We start from the raw sequence: 24,409 nt of genomic DNA, 5'->3' as shown, positions 1-24,409 counted from the left end.
AGTTGTTGTCCTGAGAGCTTTCTCAGGATGCCAACCGTGTGTGTTAGTGAAAGTGTGGGAGACCATGCAGGGTGCATGGACATGGAGCTCCTTGGCCATCAGGAGATCCCGGGCTGTAGGGATTGGATCTTCAAATGAGTGTCTTAAGCTGGGGTTTCGCCTTCTCGCGCCTACAGAATATTCAGCTCGCTGCTGATGCCCGCTCAGCCCGGGCCTATCGGGATGAGCTGGACTCGCTGAGGGAAAAGGCGAACCGTGTGGAGAGGCTGGAGATGGAACTGATACGCTGCAAGGAGAAGCTGCACGATGTGGACTTTTACAAGGCTCGCATGGAGGTGAGTGGCCACCCTCGAGACAGAGTGAGGCGGCCAGACAGGCTTCCGTCCACTACTGTTGGGCACAGCCACCAAGCATGTGTCCTTGGAGGATCTGAGGAGAGAGCAGTGGCCGCTTCCTGCACAGCCCACCTGCCTGGGTCTTTCCTGGGTCTCCCTCGAGCCCTTCTCTCATCTCCAAATGTTGGGTGGGTAAGGGGAATGGGGTCGACTGATAAACAGCAGCTGTGCTTTTTAGAGTTTTCTTTCTCCACTTTATAACTGTCTTGGGGTTTTTAATTACTGTGGTAGACACCGTAACCAAAAGGAACTTGGGGAGGAAAGGGTTTATGTTATATTGTGGCTTACAGTTCATCATTGATGGAAGTCAGGACAGGAACCTTGAAGCAGGAGCTGATGGAGAAGCCGTGGCTTCCTCAGCTCAGGCACCACCCACAACAGCCCTCTTAGATCAATCTCTAATTAAGACAATGTACCGTAGACTCAACTTTAGGCCATTTTTGGAGGCTTTTTCTCAGTTGAGATTCCATTTTCCCAAATGCCTCTCGCTTGTGCCAAGTTGACATCAAACCAGTCGTCATAATAACATGATGATGACTTCTGTCTGTGGTTTTGTTTTGGCTTTTGTTTGTTTGGTTTGTTTCTTAAGGCTTGCAATTTCTGGGCTATTTGCTAGGCCTCAGTGCCCACCATCCATAAAATAAAAATACTGCTGCTAATGAAGTTTTAAAAATGAGGGATGTGGAATGCAGGTCCCCTTGTCTACCCCGAGGCAGCGGAAGCCGTGCCGGCTGTTAGCATTACTTTACTCATGCGTTTGTAAGTGCGGGCACACACAGCGTATGTGTGGAGATCAGGATGACCTTCCGGCATCTGCCTCTCCTACCTTGTTGAGGTAGAGAGAGTCCTTCCTGTGGCTATGCTGCTGTATTCTCCAGGCTGCCCGGGTGCCTGTGCCCCTGTATCTCCTGGCTGCCCGGGTGTCTATGCCCCTGAACTCTCCAGGCAGGCTGGTCCGCGAGCCTCCATCCTGTTCTCTCATTTCTGCTTCCCACATCACTGTAGGAGTGTCATAACAACCAATGTGTGCCACCACGTCTGGCCTTTTGAATTTTTACAGAGATTAACCTTACTTTTAATGGTGTATTGGGAGGGGGGGTGGCTGTGTGCATGCATGTGCAGGTGTCCACAGAGGTCAGATGTCAGAGGTGGTTGTGAGCTGCTCTATAGAGACAGGTGCTGGGGACTAAACGTTAACCACTGAGCTGCCCTTCCACCCCTTTGTGTCTAGTTTTGATGTAGTTTCCAGGGATTGCACTTGATTTGTCAACCTTACATAGCAAATGCCTTTACCACTGGGCTACCCCCACCCCCCAGAATGGGTTTTGCCTCCCTGCTCATACTGGCTCCAGCTGTCCTGCCTCAGCTTGGATAGCGTCTGGGGTCACTGAGCACAGGTCTAGCAGCCCTCTGTCATCCCTGCTGTGGGACTTCCCTTTCCTCCTGGCACACTCGCCCTCCTACTGCAGCCAGGGTTGCTGAGGTGAGCCCTAGAGGATATGGCTGAGCATTACTTCTCAGACCCGCTCAGGGAGTGTCCCCTTGAGGAATGTCAGTAGCTGGATGACTCACCCTCCTCCCTGCTAAGAAGACACCTTAGATGCTGGGCAAGGAGCTAGAGCAGGGGCCCTGGCCTTCCTTTGTCTTGGGAACAACTCCGTGGCTTACTGCCTCTGCCCGTGTTGAGAGGTGTACACTCTGGCCTGAAGGGCTCCAGGTGGAGAGTGTGTTCCAGTTGCGCTTTGTTGCTTTGTTCAGATGCCTCAGATGGAGCCTCAGGCACGGTCTTGTACAGGTTTCCCAAACTGCTGTTTCGGCAGCTATTCATGCAGTTGGGACTTTAAAAGGTCCCCAGACAGGGTCAGGAGTGCGATGTGATGGGCAGGACTCACGCAGCTCCCAGATCCAGACTCCACATTAATTTCTGCATTGTCCCGAGGTTCTCCCGTGAACATGCAGATAAGCTACTGTGTTACGAGTCCCGCTCTCTGCAGCAGGGCGAATCTAGACATTGAATGAGGTTTGCAGGGAGTCTCTCTCCACCCATGTTCTCACCACCTGACTCAATTGAATACAGTAACACTTTCTATTTATTAATTCCATAAGTTATGAAGTAGTTTTATTAATAGTAAGAAGGAATGCATTTGTCTACGTGAGACCTTGCAGGACAGGTGATGATGCATGCATGGGTTACAGAAACTGTGGGGTCAGAGCTTCCTGGTGAATTGGGCCTGAGAGGAGAAGTTTGCACATCTCTGCAACATGGCCCTGGGACTTGAGTCATGGTGGGACACACAGCATTTGGATGCTCCTTGCATCGGAGAATTCCCAGCAAGTGTGAGCTGCCTTTACCCTTGGAGAATGTGAAGAACAGTTGCGATACCTTCTTTGTCCTTTCCACACTTGACACGCTTTGGTGTGAGTTTGACTTGGCCCTATGGTGACATTGAACAATATGGAGACAGCCATGGGAATGACAGGGACACTGCCAGTCCCCTCCTAAGCTCCATGTCTGGAGAGAAGCAGGTAAGTAAGCCTGCAGTCAGGTTGTGGTGTCAGTGCTACGCAGTGCTATGCAGGTGCTGTACAGAGAGGCCCCCCTCAGGACACAGGCCAAGATCAGGAATGCTTTCCTGGGAGGTCGCAGGAAAAAGAAGAGCCTGAGATGATGGGGAGCAGCTCCAGGTTGGGGGTACCATGCAGAGGAGTCAAATTTGAGAAGCCTGAGAAAGCAACCAGCAGGGCAGTCAGTACCTGGGAAAGGTCAGGGTTAGGCAGTCCTGGTGTGTCCATGGTGGATAAGCAAAGGGAACTTGGAGGCTTGGGGGCCCAGCCAGCTAAGGTATGCAGAGTGTACCATCCTTGTTCAATGTCTAGGCTGAGTTTCTCTGTTTCCCAGTGTCACTCCCAAATAACCACACAGAGACTTGCTATTAATTATAGATGGTGGGTCACTAGCTTAGGTTTGTCTCCAGCCAGCTCTTACAACTCAGACTAACCCATTTCTATTAATCAGTGTGCTGCCCCGAGGCTGGTTTACCTCATCTATGTACTTCCCATGGTGCTTCTGGCTTGAGACTCCTCAGACTTTGCCCTTCCTCTTCCCAACAGTCTCTCTGCCCTGAAAGTTCTGCTTAGCCAGTTAACTGTTTTTATGTTAATTTTTTAAAATTTATTTGTTTATTAAAGATTTCTGTCTCTTCCCTGCCACCACCTCCCATTCCCTCCCCCTCCCCCAATCAAGTCCCCCTCCCTCGTCAGCCCAAAGATCAATCAGGGTTCCCTGCCCTGTGGGAAGCCCAAGGACCACCCACCTCCAACCAGTTCTAGTAAGGTGAGCATCCAAACTGCCTAGGCTCCCACCAAGTCTCAGTATGTGCAGTAGGATCAAAAACCCATTGCCATTGATCTTGAGTTCTCAGTAGTCCTCATTGTCCGCTATGTTCAGCGAGTCCGGTTTTATCCCAGGCTTTTTAGAAAACACTATCCTGAGTGAGGTAAGCCAGACCCAAAAAGAGGAACATGGGATGTACTCACTCATATTTGGTTTCTAGCCATAAACAAAGGACATTGAGCCTATAATTAGTGATCCTAGAGAAGCTAAATAAGGAGAACCCAAAGAAAAACATGTAGGCATCCTCCGGAATATTAACTTTCATCAGGCGATGAAAGGAGACAGAGACAGAGACCCACATTGGAGCACCGGACAGAAATCTCAAGGTCCAAATCAGGAGCAGAAGGAGAGAGAGCGCGAGCAAGGAACTCAGGACCGCAAGGGGGGCACCCACACACTGAGACAATGGGGATGTCCTATTGGGAACTCGCCAGTTAACTTTTTATGAACAATGGGAGCCGCCCATTTCCACAGTGTACAAAAGGATTATTCCCCAGCAGTCTAGCGGCTGGAATGCTGGTGTCTATCTCAGAAGCTCCTTTGGTCTGGCACTTAAGCCTCTCCCTGCTTTCCTGAGTCCCACCAGAAAGGCCTTTCTGGAAAGGAGCTTGGTTCGTGCTGCTGATGGATATATATTCTCAGCATCTGGAACAGTTCTGGCACACACCAAGAGCTGAAGAATATACTTACTAGAATCTTTCTTGGGTGGTGCTGCATTTGCAGACCTGGTAACACTGTGCTTTCGGTAGACATAGGTTGTTCCCGGCCACCACTGGCCTGTGCGCCAATGTGCTTTGACCTTAAGGTCAAGTGTGGCTTGGAGACTTTGGGTAGTTTGCTTTCCCTGAAGGTCCTGGTGTTGTCTAGGCCTTCAGGGATTGAGGTAACTGTCCCTCCATCAGAGGACTGGGCCTGGGCCCACCAGCACCTCTGATGGAAGAAGGAATAGTGGGGTTTGTCATCCAAAGAAATAGTGAGCTCCAGGTTCAGTGAGAGACTGTTCCAAGTGAATGCGGAGAAAAACAGAGGACAGCCAGCATATTCTCTCTCTCTCTCTCTCTCTCTCTCTCTCTCTCTCTCTCTCTCTCTCTCTCTCTCTCTCTCTCTCTCTCTCTCTCTCTCTCTCTCTCTCTCTCTCACACACACACACACACACACACACACACAGAGTTTAAGTAAATGGAGAACAGGGCCATTAGCCCTTTGAATAGGTGCATACCTGGTTGGCCACATCAACTTAATTATGAAACAGAAATGCTAGTTTGAAGCTATGAAACACCTTCCTTCCCTGCATCTTAGCTCTTCAAGCTGTGGTCTGAATCAGCTGAGGGACCTGTTAAGAACACACATTTCAGACTGGAGAGACAGCTAAATGGTGATTAAGAGCACTGGCTGATCTTCAGAGGCCCCAGGTTCAATTCCCAGCACCTACATGGCAGCTCACAACTGTCTTAACTCCAGTTCCAGGGTATCCAACGTTCTCTTCTGGCCTCTCTGGTGTGTGGTGCCCAGATATTAATACAGGCAAAACACTTATAAAATAAACATACATGTTCATCTTCAAAGGTGAGGGTTAGTGATGGCTCAGTTGGTAACGTGCTGCTCCACAGCCGGAGGGCCTGAGTTCAGACTGCTCCTGTGATCCCAGCACTGGGGAGGCAGGTATAGGAGGGTCCCTGGGACTTGCTGACCAGTCAGTACGTTTTTAAAATAAAGTAAAAAAGTCATTGAGGAGACGCTTAGCTCCAACCTTTGGCCTGCTTAACCTGTGGATTTCCACTCTCCAACACGCACACATTACAGGCATGTGCTACCATAATACTTTGCTACAGAGGCTCTCGGCTGCAGGGTGCTCACTTCCATAGGCGAGAATTACAGAACTTAATACCTGTCTGTGGTCTGCTCTCTTCCTGCGGGCTTCTAACCCTGGGTGGGGATTCTGCCTTACTTAGCAACAGGCATAAGATCTTTGGGAACCCCTGCACCCAGTGAAAGAAACCATTGCTGTGTAAGAGGGAGAATGCAGGGAGAAGCCCGAGGGTCACTCTCCTTGGGACTGGAATGGATCAAGTTAGTTATGGTGGGCAGGTGAGCAAGCTCTTCTAAGTGAGAGTCTGGCTTGTTTAGCTGTCACATTCGTACCAGCTGTCCCCATTTGTGACACTTCTCGGTCACAGTGGGTGGGGGGTGGGGGTAGGCGTGACTGAGCCATCCTTCTGATGGATGATAATGAAGAGCACACAATGCAGATGCCCAGAGGAAGAACGTGTTGGTGCGGGTAGAGGAGGAGGAGGTGAGGAAGAGCTCGGGTCCGAGGGCCATAGCAAGTTGGATTTCATGAGTAAAATCTAGATCACAGATTTACAGTTTGTTCTTAAACTGCAACAGCGTTTCTATGGTTCCTGGTCTAGTTCTCAGAAGGATGGAAACTGAATACAGGGAGCAGTGTAACCACCCTGGAGAAGGGAAAAGGTGTGGAATGGGTACATAGCTGGCCCCTGTGGCTTCCCTTTGAAAACAGTGGTCCTCAGGGCCGCTGCCTGGGGCAAGAGGGTCTCAGTCAGAGTGGTAGGGTAGTGATACAGCCTGGGAGGTTTTTCAGTATTTCCTGATTGGCTTAGAATTTCTGCCTAAGGGGCTGGAGAGATGGTTTAAGTGATTAAGAGCACTGGCTGTTAACTCAGAGATCCTGAGTTCAATTCCCAGCACCCACATGGTGATTCACAACTATCTATAATGAGATCTGTTGCCCTCTTCTGGTGTGCAGGCGTATATGGAGGCAGAATACTATATACATAACAATAAATATTTTTTTTAAAATTCTGCATAAAGCAGAAGGCAGCCGATCAGATGCTGTGTGCATCTTGAGCACAGTGGCCGTGGTCTTCCCTGTGCTGTGTAGAGGAACAGTTCTCTAGGAAGTGCTAGTTTCGAACTAATCAGAGGGGCAGAGACCCAGCCGTACACTGTTCTAAGTGCTGGGCAAGTCTTGTCGTGTTACGGAAGGAGGAGTGTGTCCTGCCCTGGCCTCCCAGGCACAGAGGCATGCCTGCAGCAAGCTTATTCTAGCCAGCCCTTCCCAGCAGAGAACCCCGAGTGGAGATAAAAGCCCTGGAACAGGTCTTGCAGGGAAGCGGCAGCCAGAGAGATGGGTGGGTCACTGGCCTTAGGAGCTGAGCTAATGACCAGTTCCAACGTGTTTCTTTCCTGTAACCCCCATTCTGAGATCACACCTCTAAGATGACAGTAGGGGTGCCCAGGGTCAGGAAGGGACAGAGTCTGGTCATTCCTGCCCTGACCCCAGGCTGACTTACTCCCCTGTCCCCTGAGGTACCCTGAGGTTCCTAGCTCTTCTAGATGTGTCTGTCACCTTCAGTGGGAGATGCGCCTTTCCTGCTTTCAGATCTCCGTCCCGGGAGCCTCAGTTAACTGTCTGCCCTCCATGCCGGCCTGTGCTGCCTGTGGAGTTCAGTCATTTTCCTTGCATTCGTGTGGGGTTCACATCCTCTTTTTTTTCTCCTCACCTCACCTGGATCAGGCCCAGGGGCCCATCATCCCTTAAACCTGTGTTCTCATCTCTCAGCATGTTGCTGTCCTCAGTAGGTATCTGAAGTCTATGCATGCCTCTAGTTGACCTCTCTTGGCTTGCTCTGGTTGTTCCGGCAGCTGTACACAGAAGCCCTCCCTGAATCGAAACTAGCTATGCTGCTCAGCCCCCCGGCCTACTCCTGGGATGCCCTCTCCAATGGTCCACCATATACTATATATATAAATATATGTATATATATAGTATATACATAAATGAGCTCAGCAAATCCCGTGCTTCACATTTCTTTGATAAGACCTCCTCCCCCCACCCCGCCGCTCTGGTTGGTGTGTGAAGTAAGGTATTAATGTGATACATGTTTCTGTGTCTCCTGACCAGACTGTATGCCCAGGCAGATAGTATGTGCCTCTCTGATAGTGAGGCCTCTGCCCCAGTGACATTCTTGGCTCACAAGCCAGCAAACTGTAGTCTGTAGATTAAACCCAGCCCACTACTGGCTTTTGTGGGTACAGTTTTATTGGCACACAGTGCCCCATCCTCTGGCCCCAACAGAGTATTGCTTTCTGGTCCTTTACGGAGCAGACGTGCAGCGTGGCCTTTAGTGAGCGATAGGGACTATAGAACACGAACTGCCTTTAGCTCTAGGTCCACCGTACCGTTTAAGGCCCACAGTGACCCTGTGAGGTGTAGCAACCTCCTTTCTCCAGACAATAAAAGGCGGCACAGTTGCTAAGCAAGTGGTCTGGGATCGGAATGTGGCTGGCAGTCTCCAGAGCCCTGAGTGGCTGCCAGAGAATGAGGGGGAGCCTTGGCCATTAAGAAGAAGAAAAGGGGGTAAGGGTGGTGCAGGAGAACTAGAGGTGTTTATGGGGGACTCCAGCCTCCCGCAATTCATGCCCAACTAAGCAGTCATGTCCCAAGTGAGGAGTGTTAAATTCCAGGGAGCTGGCCGAGGGGAACTCAGATGCTGGCTGGGCAGTCTTCTGTTCTTTCTGTCTTGGGGTTTCTTTGTCCCTGTTGACTTCTGGGTGTCCTGTGATGAGATCTGTCAAGTTGAACAGGACAGAAGGGACCTTTGGTTTCTGCTCTGGTCCCTACATTTCTTTAGGTCAGGCCTTGCTTCAGGTGTGCAGGCCTTCAGAGTCAGGGTAGAGCATACTCTGCCCTTGACTCTCCATGGAAGTGGGGCTAAGAGGGATAGAGACAGGGCAGAAAGGAGCAAGAGGCCTGTTGCCATGGGTCCGGTGGCCCAGCTCTTGCTTCCCTCGGCATCCCTGAACTTTCTGTTGCAGTGGATGCCAGGAACCCTGTGTGTTGCAATCCCAAGCTCACTGGAAAGGAGACTTTCTTTGACTCCATATCCCTTCCAGTGTTCGTGGGGGGGGGGGTCACGAGGCACTCTGGGAAACCAGTTCACTTTTGTTGTATGCGTTTGTTTTCCAGTGTTAGGGACAGAGCCCAGGGCTTCATGTATGCTAGGCAAGTCCTCCACTGTTCAGCAACACCCCTAAGCCCTTGCCAAACAATTTTTATGTGTTAACAAGGAGCTGCTTCGTGGGCGAGTGCTGGATTGAACTTTGTCCTTCCCAGGTGTGAAGTGCCCGTGACTGGAGAGCTCGTGAGTCCAGGCGTTGTGTAATCAGAGTTGTGTATACATTATTAACCCACATTTTCACGTAGGCAGTTATCCAGTCTGAGAGTTCCTACAGCCAGAATTCGTGGCAGAAATGGGGTTGGCCCGCTGCCCCCTCAGTTATTCTTTCAAGTCTAACCTTTAGTTAGACAGGACCTTTAGTCTAACCTAGGCTGTATAACCACCCCAGCTGCGGGCAGGGCAGGGTTGGACTTGATAACAGCCTCCTGGTTGGGACAGATAGGTGTGCCAGACAGCTGTCCAGAGCCATGGAGTCAGTTTCTCAGCCCTGCAGACTGCTAGTGAAGTCCTTGGCCATCAGGAGCTTAAGTACAGCATTTTTCCTGGCTGGTTGCTGTCCTGTGAAGTGGTAGATGTGTAAGGCAGGGTGGGATGTCATTACCTAATACTGGGGACATTGAGCCCAAAGCAGAGGCAGTTTGAAAGGTGTTTGGGTGCTGTTCCTGCCTGTCTTAGTATCTGAGTCCTTCAAGGGCCACCATATAGGCTACCTCCATCTCCTCTTGCTACAAGACTCAGTGAGCAGAAGTGAAACAGTTCCTTCCCAAGAGCTCCCGAGTTGGGGAAAACGACTTGACTTAGTGAACAGGATAATGTCGACTCCAAGCCCTCAGAGGGAGTCGTTCAGGATGGATCTTGAAGACTACTAAGTAGGGGTTGACGATGCGGATAGACATACACCCTGTCTTGCGGTTGTTTACCAAATCTGAATAGTGAGGCTGAAATTGGGGCTGCTGGGTAGACCTTATTAGACACAGGATGGACAGTGACCGCAAAGACCATGCTGGACTTTCTCTGATTCCAGATCCTCCGTGTTCTCTGTCTTATGTTGTTGGTGGCAGTGTTGGCCTCTTACTCACCAGTGGCCCCTGAGAAGCTGAGAGTCATGGAGAAAAGTCTGAGCCCACAGCTTAAATGGGAACTTCAGCCTCAGCCCACAGCAGGCCTGTGACTTGGGCACCTTCTTTCATGTACTGGGTTGTTTCTCCCTCTGTGGGAAGAGACTGGCTCTGCCTGCCCTCTGAGGGGTGCTATGAGGAGCAGCTGAGAGAGAACCAGCCCCAGTGATGCGGTCTTTGTTGGCATGGAGACTCTAGAATCAATGAGCTGCGTCCCCAGGGCCAGCTTTGATCACACCCATGTCCATGAGTGTTTTCCTCTCCTGGGAAGCTTGGATTCAGGCCCGTGTGGGAGAATGAGCACACGGTGGGTAAGGGCAAGCTCCACCCTTGCTTGGTCTTTGTTGCAGTCTGTGAGTGGGACAAGCCTTGAGAACCTTCCCCACCGAGGAAGGTGACAGTTCCCGGTGTGTACTGTTAATAAACCGTGAAGATGTGAGAGACATGCAAGCCACTCCACTCCCACCCCCACTCAGGACACCAAGCATTGCTGAGAAGGGCTCATGGGACATGAGAGGCTCAGGACAGCAAGGTCTGACAGACATGGCTCATAGACTGGCCTCTTCCTATGGTGCCCGCAGAGGCCAGTTTCTGCCTGCACCTGTCTGTGGGATTTGTATTTCCTCTGCTGCAACTTGACTGGCCCCGACTTCGTCCTGGGCTCCCTCCCCTCTGCAGTCTCAGCCACCCCCTTCACTTCCCTGTGTTAAAGGAAACCAGGTCAGAGGTGACCCACGCTGTCGTTAGAGTCCACTTTCCAGTAGGGTCCAAGTTGAGGATCATCTGGCTGACTGGGAGACCTTGAGGAAGGGCTGCTTTCCCAGAGTTCTCATCTGCTGTGCCGGGGAGCAAACCTAGGGCCTTCTGCGTGCTAGGTGCTCGCTCCGCGCTGATCTGCACCCCAGCACTATTAAATATTTTCTTCATTCTTGAACTTTTTTCTTTGGGAGTCTACGTGCCTGGCTTCAAGGGCATGGGTGAGGCTGACAAGGACTGGGTGCAGAGCTTCCCACCATGTGTGTCCCTCACCTGGTTGCCTGGCTCCAGGGGCCTGAAAGCACTTTGTTTGGAAGTCCTAGGGTCATGCCCCTGGCCTTATCTGATGGCTCTCCTGTTGGTGTTTGCTCTTCAGGAACTGAGAGAGGACAACATTATCTTAATCGAGACCAAGGCCATGTTGGAGGAGCAACTGACGGCCTCCCGGGCTCGCAGTGACAAAGTCCACGAGCTCGAGAAAGAGAACCTGCAGCTAAAATCCAAACTCCATGACCTGGAACTGGTATGAATGAAGCAGGTGCCGTGTGCAGAAGCCGTGGTGGGGGTATAGGAAGGACGAGCTCCTCTGGTGTGCCAGCTTCTGAGTTTGCTGCCTCCCAGCAGCTTGTGAGTTAAGAGAAGAGCTTGCAGCACTCAGTGCCTTGAGTGAGCACTTAGCGCCCTCAAAACAGCTAGGACCTGACTTAATGTGTTGCTTCTGCAAGAGTGAACACTTGTGTCTTTTTCAAGAGTCCTCAATGGCTCTTGAATGGGTGGAGCACTGGCGTGTCATCTCGTCACAGCACTTGAGGGTGCAGAGACCTACCTTAGGGCTGACAAGTTGCCTGTCACCACAGTGGCCCGTGGCAAAGCACTGTTCCTTGTGTTCCTACGTTCAGAGCATTCACTGGGACTTTAGAATTTCCTTCTTGACCAAAGTAGCCAGGTCAAGGGACTCTCTAGTAGTGCTCCCTGTTGCCGAGGGGCCCTGAGTGGGGGTGTTTGCGTGCAGCTCTCTGTCTGGAAGGAAGCGTTGTGTCCTGAGCAGATGGTAGTTGGTACTTCGCATCTGAGACCAGTCGGCCCTCTCTCCCACTTTCCCTCTTTCTATCCCAGGATCGGGACACAGATAAGAAACGAATCGAGGAGCTGCTAGAAGAAAACATGGTTCTGGAGATCGCCCAGAAGCAGAGCATGAATGAGTCGGCCCACCTGGGCTGGGAGCTGGAGCAGCTGTCCAAGCACGCAGACCTTTCCGATGGTACGTAGCGCCCGGTGCTGGGACCCTACTGAGCCGCTGCTCATCCAGGAGCTGAGCCCGTGACTGCCTCTGAGGCTTCTAACAGCCCATCCATTCTCCACGAGTAAATGTGATTTCCTCAAGTGCTGTTTGGAGCTGTTTCATTATGGTCATCCCCAGGGGAAATGTGAGTGGCCTGGCAGCCCCGATGCCCAGAAGAAGTAAACTCTAAATGAAGTGCTGGGATTTCCGGGTTTCCCATGTGGATGCTCTGAAGCTTCCAGATCACAGCTCTTTGCTGATGACGGAAAGCCCTGACACCAGAAGTGTCCCTAGTGGTCACTAATCCTTATTATAAATGGACCCTGGATATTATTTGCCCTGTTCATTTGCATAATTGGGCAGGATGGATGCAGCCTCTCCTGTCTCCCTGGTGGGGATGCTAAGTGGCCACTTCTCCCTAGTCTCCGGCTCTTTATGATCCTTATGCTCTTGGGGGAAGGGGAGGGAGGAGAGTCATTCTTCCTGGCTCGCACTGCTGCCCTCTGCCGGTACCCTGAGATAAGCTGTTCGTTATGGGAAGGGTGGGGGACCCCAGTCAGCACTGCAGCAGGAAGCTCCAGCGCCCAGCAAACAATAAGCCAATTCCTGTGTTTGAAAATAGCCACGTTCACCTTTCCCATGCACCCGACTTAACAAGTTAGTATTGACTGAGCACTTGACAGAGCAGGCTTGGGCATTTGGCTTGTTTTAGGTTTGAAAGATAGCAATAAAAATTCCCTGAGACCACGACCGAGGTCATTTCTTCCAGTGCTCCTACCAGCTCTGAACATGAAAGCCTTGCATTAGCTTGTTTCTGTGGACACTGAGCTGTGTCTGCTTTGGTGCCTGTATACCAAGCTGAGGTGCCTGGGAGCCACACAGGGTGGGTGGGAGAAGGCATTGTCTATGGCTCAGAAGGTCAAGTCCACCAAGAAGAACTTCTGCCCCCTCGTGGACTCTCGGAGAAGCAGTGCAGACTTTCAGGGCCAGCTTCAAAGGCCTGGTCAGTTCATACTGCTTGGTGTAGTTTATGAACCCTTTAAGTCAATGGCCATGATAGATTTTTTTCTTTTTTTTTTTAAATTTTAAAAATTAGATTTATTTATGCACATGTGCATACCTGGAAGCGAGGACAGTTTGTGGGGATTGGTTATTCATCTACCATGTGAGGAACCAAACCCAGGTCATCAGGCACCTTTACTCCTTGAGCCATCTCACTGACCACATGATTTTGTGTGCATGGGTGTTTTTGCCTGCGTGCGTATCTCTGTACTACTTGCGTACCTGGGGTGTGTAAATGCAGAGACATTTACCTCATCTCACTGAGACATCTGAAGCAGCCTTGCATGTATTTTCTGACTTTTCTTCAGCGTAACTTTGAGGTTGGAAGAAATCTGCCTAGGTTCTAGCCCAGTCTGGCAACTACAGGCATATATACACAGGCTGCCCAGGTTTTAGCCCCGCTGGCAGCTACAGGCATATATACACAGGCAGTCCAGTTCTAGTCCAGGCTGGCAGCTACAGGCATATATACACAGGCACCACTTTGCTACACTCATAGTCAGCTGGTCACTCTGTCCTCCCTGCTGAGCAGCCAATGCCCACTGCTCCTGGAGTGGGCACCGAAAATGCCTGCAGCTTTTGAGTCAGTTGAGTGAGCAGTGTGGTGACCCAGCTTCCCATCAGTTCCACGATTGGCACCTCCAGTGTAATCCAGTTTCTCCTCAAGCTCTAGATTGAGTGGACCCAACTCTGCGAGCAGAGGCCTCACTCTTGGGTGCTGAAGCAGCATTCCCAACTGGATGAGAACGGAGAACAAGAGGAATGCCTAGCTCTTGGGGCTCGGCTTGTGTCAGAGGGTGGAAGCAGGGGTTCCCGAAATGCTAAACCCTGACTGACTCGGCACTTCAGCCTCCAGGAAGTCCTTCGTGTTCGAGCTGAACGAGTGCGCCTCGAGCCGCATCCTGAAGCTGGAGAAGGAGAACCAGAGCCTCCAGAGTACCATCCAGGGGCTGCGGGACGCGTCACTGGCGCTGGAGGAGAGCAGCCTCAAATGTGGGGAGCTGGAGAAGGAGAACCAGCAGCTTAGCAAGAAGGTGACCTCCCTGGGTGGGCACGGGGTACCCAGTGTGCAATGCAGGAGATGGTGTGCCTCTGGGCCTTTAACACACCCACTGCCGGGCTCCAGGGAGACAGCGATCATTTCCTCACTGGTGGCTCTCCTAGGAACTGTGTCTCATGTCTGTGTTCTCTTGATTTGCTCCTTAGTCCCCTATAAGGCACCTGGTGTGGTGGAGGGAGGGAAGCAAGGTCGCTGGCAGGAGACCAGTCCCCAGGAATCCTGTCTCTGCTGCTTCTCTCCTCTGCATAGGGCATGGCCCAAATCCTCCCGCTGTGAAAAGGACCTTCATGGAACCTTCTAGCTGCATTTATCCTCATGGTCCTTTGAAGTACGAATTGTCATGTGACATTTTACCTGCCAAGTGATTTGTTCTTCCTTTAGAGAACAGGAGATACCCCTCTCTCATGCAAAGCGAAAATGGGAGAAGTGAGCACGTGGTTTGGTCTCTTGGGTTTTTGTGGTCCCAGGGCAGGGAATGTCCTTATAAATGGGCATTCAGTGTTGAATAGAATGAAAAAGAACTGACATAAAAGAAGATGAGACCTTCCCACTCTGTGGGTTCTCAGGAAAGCCCGGGCTATCTTCTTACTGGGCTAGGGACAGTGTGGGTTACCTCTGTCCTATAGACTATCCTTTGTATATAAACACAAGCAGTGGACACTGCCACCAGCTCCTGCCCATGTCCAGTCCTAGCTTCTGCTTTCCCTGGGCCCTTTGGCTCTTACCAGTCCTGTCCTGCTGTGGTCCCACCCCAGACCCGTAGAGTCAGAAACTGGGCATGGGCCCTGCAGTCTCCAGGGAGGGTCAGCTACCTGTGATGTGGCAGATGTGGTCACTGAGCATCATGAGTGTATCTGGCCCTGATGAATGGTCAGGCACTCATTCGACGTCACATCGTCAGTAGGGAGGACAGGTTTGCTTTGCCCCTCTGAGGCCAGCATCTGTGTCCCATGCTGAATATACTTGGTGACAGCAAGAAGAGACAGCCTGGGCTTGAAGCCTCAGCAGAGTAGACTAGCTTGAGTATCTCCAGAGAACAAGATTGCCAGCCCTGCTGAGTCAGGTCCTGCGTCCTCATGGGCACCCAGATGCTGGAAGATGTGGAGAACTCTTGTCCAGATAACTCGTGCTCTCGGAAGCTTGGGTACCTGTGGGTGCCTCTGTCAGAGCCTGGTGTTGGCAGGAAGTAATAGGAAGATAATGTCTAGGCAGAACAGTGCAGTTTGGTCTGGGGCAGCAGCCATGAAGTGTGTGTGTGTGTGTGTGGTGGCGGGGGAAGTAGTGTGGGCAGAAGGGGCAGGGTTTGATGATAGGTTTACCTAGGAGGATAAAACCTAAGCGTCCGGGTGCTTTCACCAAGCATAAGGAGGGAAGGGGAACCATACGGTACTTGTGGGGAATTTGGCACTGGGTGTTTGGGAGATGTGGTCTGACACAGTGGAAGTAGATGAGGTCAAGAAAAAAAAGCAAGCTATGGGATAGATGACACAAGGCAGCATGGGTAACCTGGGACAGACAAGGGCAGACCTCTGCCAAGTAACTTCTCTTATCCCGAGCAGGAAGTGCAGGCCATGTCAAGTCCATGACTGAGGCGGGGAGGACTTTGCTGCAAAGTAACACTAGTACCTTTTTTCCTCAAGGGCCTGTGGGGATAGCCTGGGCAGAGAAGGCTCTGTCTGTCTGTCCAAACACAGCTCGCTGGAGTTAGGCTGACTGTCACAGGCTGGATCTTTTAATCTGCAGATTGAAAAGTTGCAAACACAGCTGGAGAGAGAAAAGCAGAGCAGCCAAGACCTGGAGACTCTGAGCGAGGAGCTGATCCGGGAGAAGGAGCAGCTGCAGAGTGACATGGAGGCCCTGAAGGCCGACAAGGCCAGGCAGGTAGGCATCGTCATCGCCACCCCCTCACGTGCTCGTGCTAACAGGAGAGGCGCTGAGGGACACGGCCGTGTCTCCACTCTCTCCCGTGTCTGGGATGGACACTTGGCAGTGTCTTCCGACAGTTGTTTGTTTGGACTCTGGAAAGGAAAAGACTAGTGTTCCCGGCACAAACGTTCTCGTTTCTTTCTGTGGCTGTGACAGACATCGTGACCTAAAGCCGTGTAGAAGAAGAAATGGTTCATTACAGTTTACAGGTGCAGCCCATCATTAAGGGAGGTCAGGGAAACTGGATCTTGAAGGCTTGGTACCCCACACAGCACACTTCAGGAAACTCACTCAAAGCCAAGCGAGTACAGCGGCTCTTTAGAGCCATTGTGCAAGGTTCCTTGGGGCACTGAGGTCAGTGAAGAGAAGACACAGGGAAGGGACCAAGGCACAGGAAGCAGCAGTATCCATGGTAGGAAGAAACTGGACAACAGAAGGGTGTTGCCCAAGAGAACACCATAGAGGCAGCTAGGATATCCACTGGGTTCTGCTGACCATGACCAAGGGAATCACTAACACTTTGAAGAAAGAGACATGTCATTTAGGTTTAAGGCCATGCTCACTGTGTTGAGTGTGTTTTGATGAGCCATGGATGTGTTTGGGTGCACCGTAGAGTGCTATTGAAGACTTCTACTTGGCAGTTCCTGTGTGAACCCAGATCACTGGTGTGGGTTCCTGCAGCAGCCTGGGTCATACCTAATGTGTTTGCTTATAGATCAAGGACCTGGAGCAGGAGAAGGGCCACCTCCACCAGGCTGTGTGGTCACTGCGGGAGAGGCCACAGGTCAGCGGCATGAAGGATGTGGAGAAGGAAAACAGAGCCCTCCACCAGGCTGTGACTGAGGCTAGCAGCAAGGTCAGCCAACTGGAGCTAGAGAAGAAGCAGCTGCACAGAGACCTGGAGGAGGCCAAGGAGAAGGGAGAGCGGGCAGAGGTGCTGGAGAAGGAATTGCACCGTCTGGAGAAGGAGAATGAGCAGCTGGCCAAGAACGTGACCTCCCTGAAGACAGTCACTGAGAAGGTCGAGGGTCTGGAGCTGGAGAACCGAACGCTGAGAAAGTCCTTAGACACCCTGCAGAATGTGTCTGTGCAGCTCGAGGGCCTGGAGCGGGACAACAAGCAGCTGGATCAGGAGAACCTGGAGCTGCGAAAGATGGTGGAGGCCATGCGCTTCACCAGCGCCAAGATGGCACAGATCGAGACGGAGAACCAGCAGCTGGAGCAGGAGAAGGAGGAGCTGCGCAGGAGTGTGGAGCTGCTGAAGACTTTAAGCAAGAATTCAGAGCGCCTGGAACTCAGCTACCAGAGCGTGAGCGCCGAGAACCTGCGGCTGCAGCACAGCCTAGAAAGCAGCAGCCACAAGTCCCAGGCCCTCGAGAGGGAGCTGGGCGAGCTGGAGGCCGAGCGCCAGTCTCTGAAGCGAGACCTGGAGACTCTGCAGCTCACCAACAAGCAGCTTGAGGGGGCGGAGAAGGACAGGAAGGCCCTGGAGCAGGAGGTGGCCCAACTGGAGAAGGACAAGAAACTGCTAGAGAAGGAGACCAGGCGGCTGTGGCAGCAGGTGGAGCTCAAGGATGCTGTCCTGGATGACAGTGCAGCCAAACTGTCAGCAGCCGAGAAGGAGAGCCGTGCGCTGGACAAAGAGCTGGCACGCTGCCGGGATGCGGCCAGCAAGCTGAAGGAGCTGGAGAAGGACAACAGGGACCTCACCAAGCAGGTCACTGTGCACACGAAGACGCTGACCACCCTGAGAGAGGTGAGCCTCGGCCTGTTTCCAGAGTGGGAGGTTCTGGAATGGAGGGGGACCTTGGTGTGTACCCTGAGGTTAGGTAGCTCAGTCAGCCTGGGGGAAGCTCATTAGCAACCCCCTGGGATCCTTTCCTCTTACTCTGTGCCCCCGTGCCTGTGCGCCCCTCCACTCACCGTGGGTTGTGTCCCTGTCACTCCCTATAGGTCGGATTCTGTAAGTGGAAGATGCACGTAACACACCGCATCTTCTGCACATAAGCTTAGGCACACGGCATTCTGGAGTGCCTGCCATTCAGAGCTCACTGCTTTTGCCCAGCATTGAGAGACAGTATTGAACTGTGTATACTGCTAGCCTGGGATAAAACCAGGATTCCCCCAAACTGACCATAAATTAAAGCGAATCATGAATCAGTCATGTATCATAGGGCTGCTCCATGCCAGACTACATACGGCTAAGCTTTTTTTTTTTTAATTATGTTTTTCCACATGAAATAAGTTTCAGGTTTTAGGTGATGGTTTTCTTACATTCATTCATTCATTCATTTGGTGTGTGTGTAGGCATATGTGTGTCACTTGCTTGGCAACAAGCCTGACGATCTGAATTTGATCCCCAAAACCCAAATAATGGAAGGAGAGAACGGACTCTCTCAAGATGTCTTCCGGTTTCCACATGTTCTTACTGCTTCCGTGGTACTGGGCGTTCCTGTCACTTCACGAACATATCGGACACTTTTTTAAAGGATATGTTTCTAGAAGTAGAGTGATGGGATCAAAGTGTGTGAGCGTGTTAGCCTCTTGTACCTTCTGCTTCCTGGGCATCTGTTCTGCTGCCCTTGGTACCTTTTCTTGGGCTGTTGGTGTGTTCATCATGGTGTGCTGTAGTAGAGAGTGGTCCAACCCGCAGGTTTCATCTCAGCTCAGTTTCAGGTAGCTGCAGTTCACTGATTGGGTGCCTGGCTCCTAGCTTAGAACTAAACCATCCCCTAGTGGACTGTCTTTCTGGCTCATCAGTGTGTGCCAGGTAGACAAGGAAGAGATCAAGGGAGAAAGCCTTACACTCTGTGGAGCTCAGCCTGAGGCAGCTGCAGGGTGCTGTGTGCCTAATGAGAAGGAGTGACTTCAAAGTAAGCCCAGAGCCTTGATAACGTAGGTTGAGCCAGGAAGGAACACAAGCCCTGAATGTTTTCCACAGCCCATGTCTGTACAATGTGGCCTGTGATGGAGTTACCAACTTCCCAGGGATCTCCTGGGCTTGTCACACAGCTCCACATCCCTCTCACCACAGCAGGATAGTCCTGAAGCAGTCGGCCATCTGACCTGGGACTTAGGCGTCCCGGGTGCTGTTCTGCTCTTGTTTTCATTTTAGAATCTTGCTATATAGCTCAGGCGAGTAGTCTTGGATCCTTGTATAGCCCAGACTAGCCTTGAAATCTTGATCCTCCTGTCTCAGCCTCCCAAGGGCCCAGCTGCAGCTTTGACCTAGAGAGCTCCACCATATCAGCACTGGGCTTTGGCAGTGACTGTGGTAGGTTAGAAGGCTGCCGGAAAACACATGCCAGCTCGTCTCTGCTTCATCCAGGAGCTGATCCATGTTGCTCTAACCCACAACTCATGGCCAGAGCTGCTCGCCTGGTATCAGCTGCTAGCATGGCCGGGAAATTTGGTGGTGGGGATACCATCCTGCCTATGATTTGATAGGGTTAGCTGTGGCACCAGGCAGGAAGTAATAGCTACTCTTGGATATATGTGTGGGGATGGAAGCAAAATGGATTGAGGAGATGAACCTTGGGCTCATCGCCCACATTCTGAAAAGTTAACCAAAGCCAAGGTTTAAAATAAACTCCTTTGGGTGTGGAGACAGGTGGCTTGGTCGGGTGCTTGCTCACCTAGCATGCACGGAGCCCAAGGTTGAAACCACAGTGTAAAATCAGGCATGGTGGTGCACACCTAGTACTCGGAGAGACAAGCTCAGAAGTTCAGGATCAGCCTCAGCTACACAGCAAGACCATCCTGAATTATGGTAACAAACCATCTTTCTCTCCTTGCTTATTTTTCACTGTCACTATTTTTTTTTTTTTTTTTTTCGAGACAGGGTTTCTCTGTGGCTTTGGAGCCTGTCCTGGAACTAGCTCTGTAGACCAAGCTGGCCTCGAACTCACAGAGATCTGCCTGCCTCTGCCTCCCGAGTGCTGGGATTAAAGGCGTGCGCCACCATCGCCTGGCTTCACTGTCACTATTGAGTGTTTATTTACTTGCTAAATTTGTAATTTAAAAAGTCAATCATATTAGTAGAGATCATTCTTGCTACTAAAAGTCAGCACAGTGGAATATTTCTGACCTGTTTTGGAGAAGGAGAACATTTTGGATCCATCCCATGTTGCTGTGTGGTCTGTTGTTTCTAGCACCGAGAAGGCTGGGAAAGGGTGTTTGTCCCTTTTCTTTTGATGGAGCATCCTGGAGTTGACCACCTTGTCACGTCGCTTGCTTGCCTGTAACATCTGAAGCAGCCAGGTTTGGGGAAGAGGTGACACCGTCATGAAGCCCTAGCCTCCCTGCCATGCCTCTGCCAGACTCCTCTCCACAGTGGTATTATCCTGTCTCGTAGGACCTGGTGCTGGAAAAATTGAAGAGCCAGCAGCTGACCAGCGAACTGGACAAACTGAGCCAAGAGCTGGAGAAGGTTGGCCTCAGCAAGGAGCTGCTGCTGCAGGAGGATAATAGTCACAGTGACACGTAAGGACAGTCCCCTGCATGCTCACACCATGCTCTCCGATGAATCTGAGCTCCCGGATCTCAGCCTGAGCCAAGATCTATTCTTCACTGCTGAAGTCATTGTATCACAGCTTTTCTTCTAGCCATGCCTTCCTGAATAACTTGACTTTTCTGGATTTGTAAGCACCAAGACTCACATGCCTGCTTTGACAGGTCTGGTGCAGTGGGAGGCCACAGAGCTGCCATGCCCTAGCTTTGTGACCTTGGGCCGGTTGCAGGTGTTTGCTGAGATGGCTAGAAAGCCATTTGTAAAGTGGCTGTGATAGCATACCTCTTCAAGGAGTAGCTGCAAAGTGTAGCGGTGTGGACATGTCAGCCAGGAACCCCAGGCAGGGCTCTCGGTCCCTGTGACACCTTCTACAAGTGGCCTATAAATGGGAATGGTGTGTGCAGGCCACAGGGAGATGAGATTGGGGTGAAGTAGCATGAAAACTGTACTATTGTATCTTTGTATTTTCAGAAAATGCAGGATTTTGGAAAGCAAAAGTGAATCGGCCTTGAAGACGACACTGGCCATGAAAGAAGAAAAGATTGTGTTTTTGGAGGCCCAGGTGGAAGAGAAAGAAAGCTTGAATCGCCAACTGCAGATTGAACTGCAGCTGGTAAGGACCAGGCTGAGGTCCTACCTGTCAGGCCTCTGCGACAACCGAGGCAGTGTCCTGGGTCACATGAGGATGAGCAGTAGGCTCCTGAGGGTGCTCACCTCAGGGTATAGGAGCTGGCACGACAGCTAGATGCATGGTAGGGAGGAGGCTGTGGCTCAGGGCAGTCCCACACCTCCTGGTAAGGTGTGGGAACATGAAACAGCCCAGAGCACCAAGCAGAGCCCTGCAGACTCAAAGGCCCCTTAGATGGGACAGGACCTTGTATGAATATGTGTGTCAACTCTTGGACACATACAAGAACACATACATACAAGCGACATATGTGCAGTCTACATGCATATACATATGCTTCCCTCGTTCACATCTTCCACACATGTCAATAAGGAGCTCCACATATAGACACACTTGTGTATTCTATCTACATCTGTGTATGGGTGGGCCGGCGCCACGTGTTACTGTTTCCCGTTTTAGACATGGGGCACATTTGCTGGTTACAGAGCTGACTTGGGATTTGAAGTCAGGCAGACGCAGAGCTGGCAAGGCCCTTGTGAGATGTGTGACTGTCTATGCCCAGTTTTGTTGTGTGGTGTAGACTGGAGGCCCAGGCAAGCAACAGAACCTGCCAATCATGTAGCTAAGGTGGGGCTAAGACAGGCATAGGTTCACGTCCCCACCTTTCATGTCCTCTCTGGGGAAACACATGGCAAAGGAGAGCATCTGGCCTGTCCCTCCTCGTGTAATGAGTGGGAGGGTGTCTTGAGGCTTTGGTGAGGGATCCCTCCCTACCTACTAGTGGGGCTCCCGCAGGCTGCTTCCTGCCTGAGTATGCTTTCCAATGCTGCTTGCAGGTAAAGGACGAACGTGAGCAGCTCAGGCAGACCCAGGAGGACATAACACAGGCACAGGATGTGCTGAAGCTCCCTATGGGCAAGGTGGTCACCAGTCCCCAAGAAAAAGAAGCCTGGGAACCCAGCCACAAAGAAGCCACCATGGAGCTTCTCCGTGTAAAGGATCGGGCCATCGAACTAGAGCGCAGTGTGAGTGGGCCACCCTTGAGCTGAGCGTCTTATTAGCAGCAGCCCCGAGAGTATATCACCACTGCAAAGAATATGCATGGCAGAGGCCACAGAGGCTACTGGATTTAGTAGGACACTTCCTCAGCTGTCCTGGCTGGTCCCTTGGGTGCCTTTCATATACAAGGGGGCGCATCCAGTCTCCTGGGCTGACCTCTCTGGCTTCGGTAACAAACCTAGAATCTGTGCACCAGCCTTATCCCCACAGTGATAAGTTTTCCAGAGCTACCTTCCAGTACCACGGCCCAAGCTGTGTCTGAACAAAGCTTTATTGACACGCACTCACTTTTTATATTGCCACGTGGTCTACGCTGCTTTCCCACGGCATTGGCAGCCTTCATTGTTGGGATCAAGATGAGACGACCACCTCACCTGCATTTATTTACCCTTGGCCCTTACCAGAGAAAGCTCTCCAGTGCGTGCTTGTCCCGCTTGTCCCCCTGATTTACAACAGTGACATTCTGAAGTTCACTGTGATGCTTTTCAATAGACAAACAAGTTGAGACAGAACATTAGAGGTTCTCTCAAAGTCATATGCTAATAAGGGGTAGCACCAGCCTGCAGCCCATGTCCTGGCTCCTAACCTGGTTGGTAACATGATACATATGATCTTTGTTAGTCTCCTACCGTTTTTTAAAAGTAGTTTATCTTTGTGTGCATTGGTGTCTTACTTTCGCCTGTGTCTGTGTGAGGGTGTCAGATCCCCTGGAACTGGAGTTAGAGATGGTTTTGAGCTGCCATGTGGTTGCTGGGTATTGAACCTGAGACCTCTGGAAGAGCAGCCAGTGCTCTTAGCCAGTGAACTCTCCCTCCAACCTTAGTCTCCGACTCTTAAGTACCCTGTTCCATTTGCTGTCTCAGATGTAAAGACAGCCATTGCTGAGGGCTTGAGCTCTGTGGTCAGTGGGGAGTGGCTTCGGCTCACAGAAAAGGACTCTTCAGGTATTCCATTCCAGAGGAAACAAATGGAATCCTGAAAGTGGCTCACATGCCCGTGTGCCTCAGGTCCTGGGCAATAACTCCTGTAATCTTGTGTCCTATTTTGAAAATTCTGTTAGTTGTTTGTCTGTTTCTAAGAGGGAAGCTGTTAACTTCCTGTGCCTGAGGAACCCTAGCTCTGGGCTGTATCTACCGTTGAGGGTTCAGGAGCCCCAGGGCTCATGCCAGTCACTCTGTGGGTAACTGGCACATGCTTCTCCTCTAGAACGCAGCTCTTCAGGCTGAGAAGCAGCTGCTGAAGGATCAGCTGCAGCACCTGGAGACTCAGAATGTGGCCTTCAGCAGCCAGATCCTGACCCTACAGAAGCAGAGTGCCTTCCTGCAGGAACACACCACCGCACTGCAGACCCAGACCGCAAAGCTGCAGGTAGCGGGACCCAGGGCAGTTCCTTGCCAAGCGTGGGGCAGTGGGGGACTGGGTGGTTGTTTCGAGGCTTGTTGTAGACAGGAGTCTTTGAAGGTAGTAGGGCGGCTCATGAGACATTTCCTGTAGCAGGGCCTAGGGCTGTCTGGCTAAAACTTCATTTCTTTGCTTTTCAGTTTATACAAGTGAACATGACGTGCACACGTATGCGCACACATACATACACACCAAAAGAGAGATTTGGAAATAAGTTAGCTCAGTTAAACAGTTTCTGTATTGCACAACCTGGCAGAGCTGTATTAAGTTGATAGAGGGGAAGTGGGGCTGTGATCTGGCTTCCGTCTGCTGGAAGCAGCCAGTAGGGCCAGCATTGCAGCCCACGTATCACGTGGTTTTATTTGTGGCTAATAGGTGGTGGGAAAATGAAAAATTGCTCATTAATGTAATTTCTGGGAAAAGTTGGAAAGTTACATATGGGACAGAGACAATAAACAGGAAATGTATTTGGCAAAGAGGTTGGGTTTGTTTTGTTAAAACAACAAAATAGGATGCTGATTTGTTACTTTGTTTTGTCTTAGAAAAAGCCTTTATCTGCCTTTAATATCAGAGAAATTCTGGCCCCTGTTCAGTTTTCTGTTTTGGGATTATGTTAGAATATTCTAAAACACCAGGGGTTCAGATACAGACCACTAGTAAAAATGCTTAGCATGTTTAAAGTCCTCAGGGGACCCTAGCAGAACAGAAATAACAGACATTGTGGTCTGATAGTCTATCCTTACAGATTTTCTGTTGGCTTGTCTAGAAAACAGGCTTTAAAGAATAATCAGTAATGACTTGTAACGGGCTTTCCTAGACGGACAATTTCTGGAGAT

The 24,409-nt window shown here is 51.1% G+C and overlaps 1 protein-coding gene across 3 annotated transcripts in view; it reads left to right on the top strand.

The window, feature by feature from the left end:
• Ccdc88c (coiled-coil domain containing 88C) overlaps positions 1-24,409 on the top strand; it is a 124,160-nt gene that overhangs the window by 64,223 nt on the left and 35,528 nt on the right. For all 3 annotated transcript variants that reach the window (XM_050151438.1, XM_050151439.1, XM_050151440.1), the window contains 10 exons: positions 177-335; positions 11,022-11,168; positions 11,762-11,906; positions 13,839-14,023; positions 15,793-15,930; positions 16,691-17,731; positions 20,330-20,457; positions 20,957-21,098; positions 21,950-22,138; positions 23,379-23,540. In XM_050151438.1, coding sequence (XP_050007395.1) covers positions 177-335; positions 11,022-11,168; positions 11,762-11,906; positions 13,839-14,023; positions 15,793-15,930; positions 16,691-17,731; positions 20,330-20,457; positions 20,957-21,098; positions 21,950-22,138; positions 23,379-23,540 — 2,436 coding nt within the window. The remainder of the gene's footprint in view (positions 1-176; positions 336-11,021; positions 11,169-11,761; positions 11,907-13,838; positions 14,024-15,792; positions 15,931-16,690; positions 17,732-20,329; positions 20,458-20,956; positions 21,099-21,949; positions 22,139-23,378; positions 23,541-24,409) is intronic.

Source organism: Alexandromys fortis, unplaced genomic scaffold (genome assembly GCF_014885135.2).
Source record: "Alexandromys fortis isolate MF-2015 unplaced genomic scaffold, M_Fortis_MF-2015_v1.1 scaffold_63, whole genome shotgun sequence".
In the NCBI taxonomy this organism is placed as follows: domain Eukaryota; kingdom Metazoa; phylum Chordata; class Mammalia; order Rodentia; family Cricetidae; genus Alexandromys; species Alexandromys fortis.
This window is presented reverse-complemented; position numbering and strand designations above follow the sequence as displayed.